The 13,273-nt window shown below is 46.4% G+C and overlaps 1 protein-coding gene across 3 annotated transcripts in view; it reads left to right on the forward strand.

Annotated features, from left to right (window-relative positions):
* PIP5K1B (phosphatidylinositol-4-phosphate 5-kinase type 1 beta) overlaps window positions 1-13,273 on the forward strand; it is a 792,190-nt gene that overhangs the window by 756,673 nt on the left and 22,244 nt on the right. For all 3 annotated transcript variants that reach the window (XM_069625767.1, XM_069625768.1, XM_069625766.1), the window contains one exon: window positions 9,405-9,522. In XM_069625767.1, the coding sequence (XP_069481868.1) occupies window positions 9,405-9,522 (118 nt within the window). The remainder of the gene's footprint in view (window positions 1-9,404; window positions 9,523-13,273) is intronic.

The following is a 13,273-nucleotide window of genomic DNA, read 5'->3' on the forward strand; positions in this document are numbered from 1 at the left end:
GCTGCTCGGCACACATCGGCTCTCCTCCCCCCTCGGCGGCAATGTCAGCTGCTGTTGTTGGCTCCTCTGCCCGCGCTGGCACGTAGACAACCTTCTTCCACGAAAACGTTCCTCTGCCAAAACAAAAACCTTCTTCTGCGTGCAGCGGGCAGGCGTCCTTCTGCAGCGGCTGAATGCTGCCTGTAGTAAGGAGCCCTCCCGTCATAAAGGGGACGTCCCTCACCCTTTCTTTTGTTTGCCCTTCGCGGGCTCTCCCCAAATTTTGCCGCGCTCTCTCCTTCGTGGGCTTTCCTTCCTTTTGCCGCGCTGAGGTCAGCGCCTCCCCTTCTCCGCAGGAGGGGGAGGCCAGGAGGAGGACACTGCCCTGGTTATCAGGGTGCCTCCTCCATTTTGCTTTGCTTGTCGTCATCACTGTCATTCCTAGGCGTGCTTGCAAAGCCCTCTCCCATGACCGCCCCTTGCCCCCATCCCCATACATTTCTTCACTGGCATGCCTCGTTAGGATCTGGAGGGTACTCTTGGGGTTTTCGGTTACTGTGTGACTCAGGTTGCCCCTCACTGTTCTATATTGCATCTTTCAAGATGGCAGCCACGGTCCTCTGTCAGCGGTGACCGCCTAACCATTTCAGGCCCAGAGCACTGCTTCACGCATAAAATAAGCCCCTGTGGTACCCCATTTTGAGAATCTGGCAGTTCCACGCAGAGTAAGTTAAAGTTAACACACTCAATCCCCTGGTGGGGCGTTGCAGACTGCCACTCGACTGTCTGCGCCTGGTTGCGGGATTCTCCGCTGTATTGCTTGGGCTGGGGAACCCTGGCGGCTGGTACTGCTGGTGGTTTAGTGCACTCCAGCGGTTTGGGGGAGTAAAGGGAGGGATACCCCCTAAAGAGAACCTGCAAATTAGTGGCACGATCTGGGGCACAAGGAGACGCTTGGCGCTGCATAAAAGCAAGAGTTTGGTGTGTTGTATGGCTGAAGACCAGCCAGCATATGGCTGGCGAGGGGAGCATGGTCACTGGTGATCTGGGGGAGATGGTGGCCTTTGGTGGACCTGGGTGTCACAAACATGTTCCGATGTCACTATATTTCTGTTGGTTTGGTACCTTATAGACTGTGCGCTCTCAGTGTTCAATTATAATAATGGTCATTTTAAGAACCACATATATGCCTTGTTTAGGTGTTTTGAAACAAATGTATTCCATTTCTCAATATCCTTCCTTTTAGTTTGACATCCGCATGGATTGCATAGACTTCGTTGCAGTCTTCTCTTATTGTATTAGTTTCATACAACCATTATATTCAAATCTTCCATTCAATTAAACAATCATCCCTCAACACGTGTTTCCCCACAGTGTTATCTATGGTTCATCAGGAGAGATACCATTAGATTATAAAGAATTCTTATTTGAAATTGGAGGATTATCTTCCACTGCATCTCAAACTTGAGTAAATATTCCTCTTTGGTAGGTTGCCTTCAGGGGAAGATCTATTAGTTGGAAAAAGGTTTGATTGCCTTGACGCCAGCGCCTGGATCCGCCTTGTCACTATCAACTAGAAATGTGGCGTTTCTGAAGGTGGGGAAGTCTCTGCTCTCAGATCCTGTCCTAACTCTCACATCAAGAAGGAGGAGATGAGACAGCATAGCAACACTATGTGACACATGCAGAAGGAGGAGATGAGGCAGCATAGCAACACTATGTGACACATGCAGAAGGCTGCACAGCAGTCCCACAGAGTGGCCTTTGGGGGAATCTACACTGTGGCAATAAGTGAAGCATGAGTCCTTGCGCAGTCAGCAGTACTTCATCCCCCTCTTAGTCCACCATGACGGGTGGCGAACAAGCAAGAGGCAGTAAGCAATCCAAGATGGAAGCTTTCCCACAACCAAGACATCCTGCTGCAGAGATGCCAGCCTTGCTGTCACGTGACTGTCAGCCCATGCCAGAGGTCCCTGTGTGTAAGAGATGTTATCCTCAATTAAGTCATCAAATGAGGCAATGGAGCAAATAATAGGTGCCGTAGGAGGTAAGTGTCCCTTGTTCAGCATGCTTTCCAAAAAACGAATGAACTGGTGAATGCTGAATTTATGGTCACTAGCCTAGAGGGTACAGTAATATCACCGGAAGCAGGCAGCTGTTTTAACCACGACCTCCAAGGAACTAGGGAGGAAGGCTTAAGATGTGGATGGGCAGTCGCGCCACTGCACATAGGGGCGGTGGTTCTTCCAGAAGGTGTGGAGACCCCCCAATACCGCTAAATACTTGGCAACATTGATAATGGATAAGGTGGATTGGTCTACGTGAATTTTGCTGTACAACATGCACAGAGGGCTCTGCCCCCCCCCCCTCGTCACCTTGTACACCGCCACTCTGATGCAAAGGCACTGGACCACTGAGATAAGAAGAAGATCCTACGGGTTTCTAGCACCAACGCTGCGACCAAAGTGGGACGATATACTCAAAATATATGCAAAGGGTTCAGAAGAGGGGGAATTCATTACAGATGATTGAGGAGTATCCTCTAGCGCTGATACTTAAGTATATGCTGCTTTACCCAGCCAAACTGAAAATGATCTATGTTGACCAAGCCTATTTCTTCGAAACCCGAGAGGCCGTCCTCGACTGGCCAGCGAGAGGCGCGTAATCTCCATCCATCGACGCCGACAGCACTTCCCAAAAGCAGGCACAAGCACCACTGCTTATTTACCCAGCTCCAGGAATGTTTAAAGTCTCCCTCTGCGGTAGCACTGTGCTGAGGCATACACCTGGCAGGAGAGATGCGGGCGGCATCAGACTCTGGTCAGGATAAGGTTGCTGAGCCAGCTGACCCTATAGAGACCCACATACTACCAGACTCTGGTATCAAGTAATGTCCCCATAAATAATGTCACCATACATATAGTCGCCGGGAAACGGCATAGGTGAAATTATTTATGGGGTCAATATATGAGGTAAATGGGAGCAGGGGGTGTTCCCCGCTCCCTTTAAAATAATGTGGAGGTTGCAGGGGTGTCCCCCGCAGGTTCCATATGATAACATCACCACAAAGAAACAGTGCCATGCTTGCATGGCAACATTTTTGCGGGGACATTATCACATGGAACGCAGACTTTTTGCTTTCACACCTTCCTGCATGATCACATATAGATTCCACATTAACAGTCATTATACACATTGTCCACGGCAGGATTTACTCTGTTACTGAGCGCACATGCGAGTCAGGGATAGGTTCAATAGACGGGTCTTGAGCGTTACCATTGCACATTTCTCACCTTCTCTATAACTACTCTGCAAAGTGTCCCCCGCTGGGGGGAACCTTGGTTATATAATAATCTAGTGTGGAGTGGAGTTCTTTGTCCTACATTGTTGATTACCATTAACCCCGCCCCCTTATGTAGTACCCTTATGTAGGATGGAACCAGTGGGGGTAGGGAGATTGTGTGCAGACAATGTTGACCTTTTTTACTTTTTATCTTGAATTGCAGAGGTTTATTTGGGTTTCGGGTGGTTGTATGTTGAGATTCCTACAATACAACATCTAACCCTACCTACAGGGTATTTTTAGGAACTAGTTGGGAGGTCTGGAACGTCCCTTCTAGGGGAGGGTGCAGGGAAAGGGGTTGGTTGCAGTATTGGGTTTTGCAAGCCTAATGGTGTTCTTATGTAAAGATCCCTTTGAGTGATATCAGCACAATGTTGTGGAATAAATAACTACAGGACGCATTACAGACTGAGATCCTACCTGCGTAGATATGGGATGCACATTGCATTGCCGCAGGCGAATCCCCTGCCCTGGGAAGAAATCTTAAAATTGATGAAGAGATGAGGGAGGGGGGCGTGGGTAGTCTTTGGTGTGTGCTAGTCGACATGCAAAGGGAAGTTTCGATTTGTTTGGTGAAAGGAGTACACCTGGAGGTTTGTAAAGTTATGACTGACCCCGTAGGGAGGTCTGAACTACTGCATGGATGCCTGGGCGGCAGGATAGTAGGTTGCCTCGGTAGTTATGTGCCATATGTGGCTGATCCTGCCTTTGTTCCAAAGGTTTTATCGGACTTTGCAGAAGCACTGCATGATACAGTGATTATGGAGGGAGATTTCAACTCCATCGTGCACCCCCATCTTGAATGCTTCCTTTGCAGTGGACTCCCAAAACCTTTACTTACTTAGGGGTACAGCTATACCAGGACCCCTCTAATATAGAGTACTTATATAGATCAAGCGCTCAGGAGACTTCTGGCAGTGGTTGCCTCTGAACATGCTGGGTAGAGTGTCACTTGATTATTTTGCCTAGATCGCTCTGTTTCCACTGGCAGTATGGGGTATATTCCCCCAAGTCCATTCAAAGAAATAGATGGACAACTGGGGAGATTTTGTGGGGCTAGGAATTGCATCCGGTATCAGTAAAAGTGCTGAAGAGACTGGTTGATGAGAGGGGGGGTGGGTCGGGCTTTTGGACTTTGTCATCTACTTTCTTGCCTCAGTTACAACTTGTAATACAACAGGTCTCCACAACACTGACCTAAGAGTGGGCCCTACAATGTAAAGGATTGACACTGTGACAGTGGATGGGTCTAGGAGCCCGCTACTCCTTAATGGATCAGATTTAGAGACAATTTGGGGCAGAGCGTGTAGGAAATTAAAATGTCATGTCCTATATGTTCTCAATAACAATTGACTAAAGCTGAAGGTACTACAGATTTTTAGAGATTGGAAAATGTTGGTTTTATTCCCAGTGCTGCTGGCCTATATCCGGTTAGATCCTTTGTGAGCTTTGCAGTTGTGAAATTTTGATACAGGATCACGCCGTGCTACTTTTTACGATTTGCAAGTCTTAGTAAAGGGGTCAATGAAATCTGACCAGATTTCCCAGCCGAACCCAGCCAATCGCATTTCCCAGAGTCAATGTTCATGCAGGAACCAACCTTCAGGTCTGTATTCACACTACATCGGGCCATCCTTGCAGACTTGTCTTCCCAGGCCTCAACATATGGAATAGTTCGGAACACGACATGAGTATTAACCGGATAGAGACTGAATGTCTCCAAGCCTTCTTATAGAAAGTAGCCAGCAGTGAGAGATTTAAACTACTTCACTATATCTTGCGCAGAGGGTATAGCACCCCAGGGTGTTACAAACAATGGCTACATCTAAGCAAGCCATGTGTTCAAAGTGCCACCATGGCGATGCCACATTCATGCACATGTTTTGGATTTGGCCTCTTCTACAGAAGAACAGGCCACACGCTGCAAGAGAGTTGGAGTGGGCGACAAGGAAGTATGGTCTGGAAACCCCCAGGTTTTTTCTAGTGGTGATAACACCTAGGTCCAAGAAGCGGAAACTAGTTTTCAAATGTGTTCAATTCGGATCCCTGCTTGCAAAAAGGGCACCTAAGTGGATGCCATCTACACGGCCGTCCATATCGGGTTGGTTGTGAGCGATGGCACCAGGGGCAACGACTGAACAAGAGATACCACAGCAACTTCCACGGGACGGGAGGCTGAGCGAGCTTTCTCGATGGACTGGTGACTTTATTTAGCAACAATGCTGATCACTCTAGACACATACCTCCTAACGCCCCCCCCCCCCCCATAACACTCCAGCGCGACAAGGCTAGCTGGACTTCTGGCTGTTCTGTGGTATGTCTGTTGTATCATGGATGAAGCCGCTCTTTGTATCTGCCCAGGAATTACCGATCTTGCCCATTCACATTCTCCTGTGACACCAATATGAGATACACTTCTCCATTCCAATCTTGTGATGTGTTCCCCACATCATACACCATTCGACTGAGTGTGTTAAGTGCACCCTTCCCATTCTTATATCCAACGCCTTTATGTTGTTTTTGTTGCCTTCTTTTGTTCCTGTCCTCCATAATAAAGAAAAATTAAAAGGAAAAACATGATTACTTCCCACTAAAACAAAACATAAGGATGACTATTTCCACATTGACCTATAAACTAAAATAGCAACAAAGGGGTACATTTAATTTAAAAGAATGAAGAGGGCCACAGAGAAGCAGGCATAGATTCTTTGGGGAGAACGTGAAGGAAGTGGAAAATACAGTGTAGGAAGCATGGAATAAGGGTGGTGGAAATTAGGGACTCCCACGTTTAAAGGCTGGAAGGCCACAAGCAAGGAATAAGCAGAAGGAAAACCAAGCAACCTGGATTAATTGAGTGATAAACAGGGTGAAGGATTCCTCCATGTTTATGGGTAAAGGTAATTAGCATGTGAGGGGGGCTTAGGGTTATGTTCTCATAGAAGGTACCCAAGAATACCAGCATGCGTTTATCTGGGAATTTAACCAAGCCGAGGTTCTTTGCAGCTGAGTGTGTCGATGATTGGCAAGGTCCTGAAAGAGATCTCATGGGCTTCTGCAGACTGGCAAAGCTCCATTCAAGCGCATTGGGCACCGAGTCATGAAAGCAAAGCCCTCTGACAGGTAGGGCACAGCTGGCGTGGGATCTTCTCTGTTCATGAGTAAAAATTCACTTTTAGTTTCAGGGGAATGTGCACCATCAATCAATGTCAAGCTGAAGACATGTAGGAGGTAGTCAACACACTATGGGAAGTCTCAACAGTGCGTTATGTGAAACCAGGAGTTGATGGGAGGAGGAAGTCTGCTCCCAGCCATACCATTGATCTGAGATGTCATGTCAGTGGGATGACCGACGGTTACCATAATGTTCTGGAACTTCTATGATAATGAATTAGTCTTTCATGATGAGCTTAATGATGGAGTCCAGTCTCTAAGCGCGGGTCAGGGATTCGAACCTGTGTTGCTCTGCGTTGTCTTGCTCCCCAGAGCTATCCTCATGGTTAACAAATGATCCAGCCCAATCATATCTTCCTCCTCTTCTTCATCTGCATCCACTACTGTCACACCTGTCTTTTCCAAATGTAATTTCAGGCCATGCTATTCCACCCAGGAAGGCTGGCTTGGCAGATGACATATTACCTATGAAATCTTTGAAGAGTGCGATCAGGGTTTCCATAGCATCATCATCCCAGTGCAAACCGAATAACTATTCCAGTGACCACTGGCACAGGCTACCTGCAGACCTGTTTATGCGGGTGTTCTCCTTGTCTGCATCCAATGCCATTGCAAAGGGTTCAAGGTGTGCTCCTTTAATGCTCTGTAGAATTTTCAAAACAGAAATATCATGTCACCTACTTTTCTTGAAAGCCTTTAATTATCAATTTTATGAATAAAGATAATATCAAACAATACCAAACAGACGTTAAAAACAAGCAGTGGAGCATGGGAGATGCAAAGACGTACAAATTATACAACAAACCGGAGCAGCTGGCATGAGCATAAACGAGTCAGTGTCCCCTTTCCTGCCCTCCTGGCCCGACCCCCGGAAATACAGCCAACATGGAGCTTTTAGATCAGCGGACAAAGTGGTGCAACGTTTGCGGTGTGACAGAACGTGCTGGGTATTCCTCACAGAATTTGTTAAGGGCGAATTGAGTGTTAACATGCCTGGATATGCGACCCTGGAGCGCAACACCAACCTTTTCTGCCACCGCCCAAATCTTATACCACCAGATGTTCACCTGGGGACCCTCTTTATTTTTCCAAACGTGGCCAATGCTATGCGAGCTGCTCACAACAGTTGAGTAATTAAGTTCGCCCTGGGGCAACCCAGAGGATACTCTGAGTCCATGGATCCACCAAGGAGAATTATAACCAGATCCATGGGAAGTACTGACCCAGTTATTTCCCCAATGAGAGCCGCCATCTCGCACCAAAAGCCCAGGGCTTTTCCACATGACCAACACATATGCAAGTAGTTGCCTATAGGGCCGCAAAGGTCACCTATTTTTACTATCATTCTCCCTCAAACTTAACTCCTTGTATTTGGCCAATTTGTTTGTTTTGTGCATCTCTTTCCTATCCCCACAACTCTCTTTTCCCATTTCCTTTTCTTCCCCAAAGACTACAATCTAGTTTACCCTGGATGAGGGCACAATATGCCTTCTTCTTCTTCTCTGACAAAGTTGCCAGCGCCGTAACACCAGTATGGAGATGTTGGCTCTATATAAATGAGTAACATAGTATTACAGATCCCAAAGCCACACAAAGCCACTCAATCCAGGCGTGGATTTTGGGACAGTGTTGCTATGTCCATCTCTTTGAAACAGAAGATCCAACGTATTTGCTTATGTTGGATTGGGCTGGCCACGGGAGGGGCGAACTTCAGCATGAGTGCATTTGTCCGAAATGGGCGGGTTAGCTCAGGCATGGCACAAGTCAGGCTATCGCAAACGAAACAGCTGCAAACCTTTAAAAGTAAGTGCTTTGAGACAGGGTTAAAACAAATGGTCAAATATCCGATTTCTTCTCAAAGCAAAGCATGCCTGTTTCACCTCTTCATTTATTCCATTGACCTTAACAGCAGGTTTCTCCTACATGATGATCCACTGCCACTGTCCACCATCGACTAGACAGCAACACAAGCTCACATGGGCCATAATCAATGTAAACAAGGCACCCATCTCTTTAAACATTCTATATGGAAGGTGTTCAACTACATTATGTAAGGAATGCAGGGATTGCCATGCGGTTAAACCCCCCACCCCGTACAATGATTGCCAGTAAATAGCGCTTTGCATGGCAGCTAATTCTTTCCTCTGCACGATGGCATCAAACATTAGTTTTGCTTGGAGTAAAAGCTTTCCATATTCTATTTAATTTCCACAGCCTAGGATCATAATTAATCAAACTTCTGCTGGCATAACATATAAGAAGGACAAAGATGTGGGTGTGTCTATAATGGAAGACATCCTACATGTAAGACAATCCAATTATTGGCGCAGACAAGTACACCCAAGAAGCCATCACTATGAGCCAGGCAGGTGTTTGCATTCTCTTTCCGACCATTCAGCTCAGAACGACTTTGCGCCTGCAAGAACAAATGCAAAATGTGTCACTTTCAAAGGGACTGTAAAATTCTCAAAAATGTGCACAATTTAGTATTTATTTTACCCATCTGCCAGTCTTTTTAATTGGTCTGAGAGACAAATCAATGGCCATTTGTGATATCCGATGCCTACAGCGCCAGTGTTCCCAAACCCAGATAACTTTTACATAAAAGCACTACCTCCAAAAGTTTGTTTTCAATTTGTAGGCAGTATAAGGATGCAATTCTTTAGGTTTCACAGACACCTTTTACAATTGTAATTTTACAAAAAAATTATGCAAAATGTACACATTTTTGTTCCAATATTTCCTTTTTTGTTGAAGGAAAATTTAGAAGTTAATGCTGCTGTATACTGGGGGTTGGGATGTCATTTTCTGGTCACCTTTTTAAAAGCTTTTATGTTTATTAGTAGACGAACAGAAAGTGTATACAAACACCATTGTTCTTGCCTTCTAATTACAATTCTTATTTTTAAAGCAAACGTTTACCTTCAAGTTCAACATTCACCTTAGAAGACAGCGCCATCTACCTGACGTCAGAGCAAAGCACACCGGAAACGGACAACGATAACGCCTCTGTCCTGGATGTCTATTTAGTAAGTTTCCTATTTCAACTGCTCTTCTTGGTCGGTCAGCAGTAATAGTGTGGTCCTGGTATGGCAGGGACCTCATTTGGGGGGTCCCACATGCGACCCCTGTGGTCTCCCTTGCTACTCCTCTTGTCTCTCTTGCTACCCATGTATTTAAAAAAAAAAGATTTTTTGTATACATAAACTGGCCGGAACCCAGCCCAGTCCTCACGCATTAGTGTGAAAGCTGGGCCGGGGCTTGCAGCGCAAGATGGAAGTGCTCAGTAAGGGTTGGAGTGGACCATGACGTGGCACGTGTCACATGCCATGTTCAGCTCCAACCCCTTCTCCTCTGGCTTCCTCACGGCTCATATACAGGAACCAGGAAGCTCTCCCAGCTTCCTGGTTCCTGTTTGTGAGCAGCAAAGAGGAGCTGAGGGTGGTCTAGAGTGATGGAACAGGTAAGGCAGCTTTTTTTTTTGTGATGTGTATTTTGCATGTGTAAAGTGCATGTCAGATTTATGTATGTGTTATGGGTCAGTGAGTGGTGGGTGAATGAGAAGAAATGTGAGAGTGTTTGTGTTTTAATTTTCTGGGGGGTGGGTGGAGAACGCAGTGTGAGTGGACGCGAGAGAAGGTGTATGGGTCAGTGAGTGGTGGGTGAATGAGTAGAAATGTGGGTGTGTGTGTAAATGTTCTGGATGGGTCGATGGGTGCCACTGTGAGTCTATGTGAGAGAAGGTATGTGGGTGAGTGACTGGTGGGTGAATGGGCATAAATGTGATTGTGTGTGTGAATATTCTGGGTGGGTGCAGACCTGTGTGGTGAATGTAGTGTGAATGAATGTGAGAGCAGATGTATGAGTGGGTGAAAGGAGGGTGTGTGTGTGTGTGTGAGAGAGAGAGAGAGAGAGAGAGAGAGAGAGAGAGAGAGAGAGAGAGAGAGAGAGAGAGAGAGAGAGAGAGAGAGAGAGAGAGAGGCCCTGACTGGCGATCACTGGAGCATTTTTGACACATCCTTTATTGACTTTGTGTGTTTTACTGGTATTTTCGAGTATTTTCGAGTTCATGTAATTACCTGGCTAGACTGGCATTTTGGTACAGCCAGTCTAGCCATTGCTTACTGTGGCATGACATTTACTACTTAGCATCTTTGATAAAGCAAGCATGATAAGTAGTATTACCTCGCTAGACTGAGGTGTTGGTGTAGCAGCCTGTATATGTTTTACTGACTTTTATTAACTGAGCATCTATGAGGAAGCAAGGATGATAAGTTTTCTTATGGGTCTAAACTGGCTTACATTGGAACCAGTTTGGGCATGTTTTCTTATTGTGACATGTCACTTTTAATGGCCAAGCCAACAGGAGTATTTTCTTACATAGGAGTACCTGCATATATTGGCAGAGCCAGCCTGTTTGCCTACTGCCATAATGATACTTTAAAAAAACATCTCAAAGCAAACATGAGAATGCTCTTAAATGGGAATACTAGCATATGTTGGAGGAGCCAGCATGGAAATGTATTGGCACAGCCAGCATGAAAATGTTTTTTTACTGGCATATATTGCAGGGACCGGCATGACAATGCATTGGGAAATGTGCTTGTGCACATTTTTTGACTTGCATCTTTTGTACTTTTTTTCATGAGTTACCCTACACCCTACAAAACCGATTGCAAACTGTCTGGCCCTTTAGCCAAATGTTCACAGAAAGTGTGTTGTATAATACATCCTTGTAACCTATTATTCAAAACATTTTCTCATGGGAGGGGGAGGAATCCCCCCAATCCTGTTTTCGTTAGTTCAGACCCCCTCGCTATACTGGGTCGCAATCTCATACTTGTGGCAAATATTTACACCCCCCCCCCAATAAAACAACTCACCAGCACTGGTGGCTGGTATAATTGGGGACCAGGCACCGCACGTTCTTTCTACCGAGGTTAAACAATAAAGTAGTGCATGCCCCTGCAGCGACATAATCTTCATGGACATTACTCACACGTGGTGGTCCGGGCGGGCCCAGGGTGTAGCATGTCCGGTGCTTTGTGAAGGTGCTTGGGGGTGGGGTGGCGGGCCCTCAGCATGGCTCGCAGGGGGGGGCCCAAATTTTGTGCTACGCCACTGATTGGGTTCTGCTCACCTTGAACGCATTCAAGTGTGATGTGAATGGTTCAGAGGGGCCGCAAACTGAAACAGGACCCTGCTCTGTTGCAACACTGTGTAAGAAAATAAGCGCTGAATACAGAGTCTCAGAAGTGCAAGAGACATTGAGTGAAAATTGTGGGATGGGAGGCACAACAAAAATAATCAGACATTAAGTGAGGTAAATAAGGAGTGATGGGCTCCTTCTTATCTATTCCAGTCGTAGGTTAGTTCAACTTCAGGTGCAGCTGGGTAAACCTCGAGGCCACTTGAGATCCAAACACAAACAACAGAAAACATACACCGGGTTTTGCCAGCCGGTAACCCTTTGCTGCACTCTAAATGGGATATAATCCCAGGTACATTTATGGCCAGTTGAGAACAGGGGCCTCCTCCCTGGAGACAGAAGTCCCAATTGGTCAATGCAACAAAAACATTTGGCTGTGTAGATTTCAAACTTAAATTTCCTTATGTTAATCAAGTGATGCACAATAGACATTGAGTGACCCACCTCTCCCCACTCCTTTTTGGAAAGGGTTTTGTGGAAGCTTCATTCACCGGCAAGTCCTGGGGGGGCGGGAAGTGTCATTGACGAACGCACCTCGCAGATAGAGCTCTGAAAATCGCAGATGCATTGAGCCCCACTCTTGAGGGAAGTGCAGCCCCCCATTCCCCACACCTCACTGTCTTAAAGATTCAGGAAGGGTCATGTATCAAAGCCTAGGACATTAAGGTGTTATGTTCGGCTCTGGATTGTGGGGGACAACATATGGTTGCTTGTCGCATAACTTAAAGATAAACGTACACACAGACAGATGTTTCAGCTTACACCTGCACAATAGGTTTCTTCTATCGTAGTGGTCGCTGACTTATAGGGCCTCATTACAAGTGAGGCGGTAAGAGGTTAACGGCGCCGGTAAAGGTGCCGGCGCCGTTAACCCCGTACAGCCTCATTACGAGGTTCCCTCGCGGGACCTGCTCTGGATGTCTGGTCAGACCAGACATCCTTTGCGGGTCCCACAAGGGGACCAGCATGCTAACAACGGGCCCGTCATTAACGGGCCGTTGTTAGCATGCTCCCCATTCCCATTGAGCCCTATGGGGGATCAAATGGGAATGGGGATGGTCCGGGTTCCCTGAATGGGGAAATACCGGGCCCTCCAAAGTCAGAATGGCCCGGTATTTCCCCATTCAGGGACCACGGACCCGGACCCAAGTTTGGACGCAGCCATGGCCTTATTAAGGGCATGGCTACCTCCAAACTCGTAATGAGGCCCATAGATACATTTAAAATAGGGAATTTTGTTAACACTAAATCCTGGTCAATGATTTAATTTTCAGGCCTTGCTCGTGCAGCATTTTGCTCCTGGGTAAACAGACAGCGCACGCCTCCCCAGGTCATCGCTTTTTTGGCTTGTTTAACACATCAATGCCACAGATAACGAGTACTTCTGTGTCCACTGAGCTATAGATGTTTCATACACTATCTGTAGCCTGCATTTGAAATTTTGGTTGCCCTGTTAAAATTACTGCATTATGTATGTTTTACATATAGGCCCCACGTCAAATCTGGAAAATGACATTCCCCAAATGTGTGATCGTGGAAAAATCACGCCTTCCTCTGTGCCTCGGAACTTA

Source organism: Ambystoma mexicanum, chromosome 6p (genome assembly GCF_040938575.1).
Source record: "Ambystoma mexicanum isolate Mex_15411 chromosome 6p, UKY_AmexF1_1, whole genome shotgun sequence".
NCBI lineage: Eukaryota > Metazoa > Chordata > Amphibia > Caudata > Ambystomatidae > Ambystoma > Ambystoma mexicanum.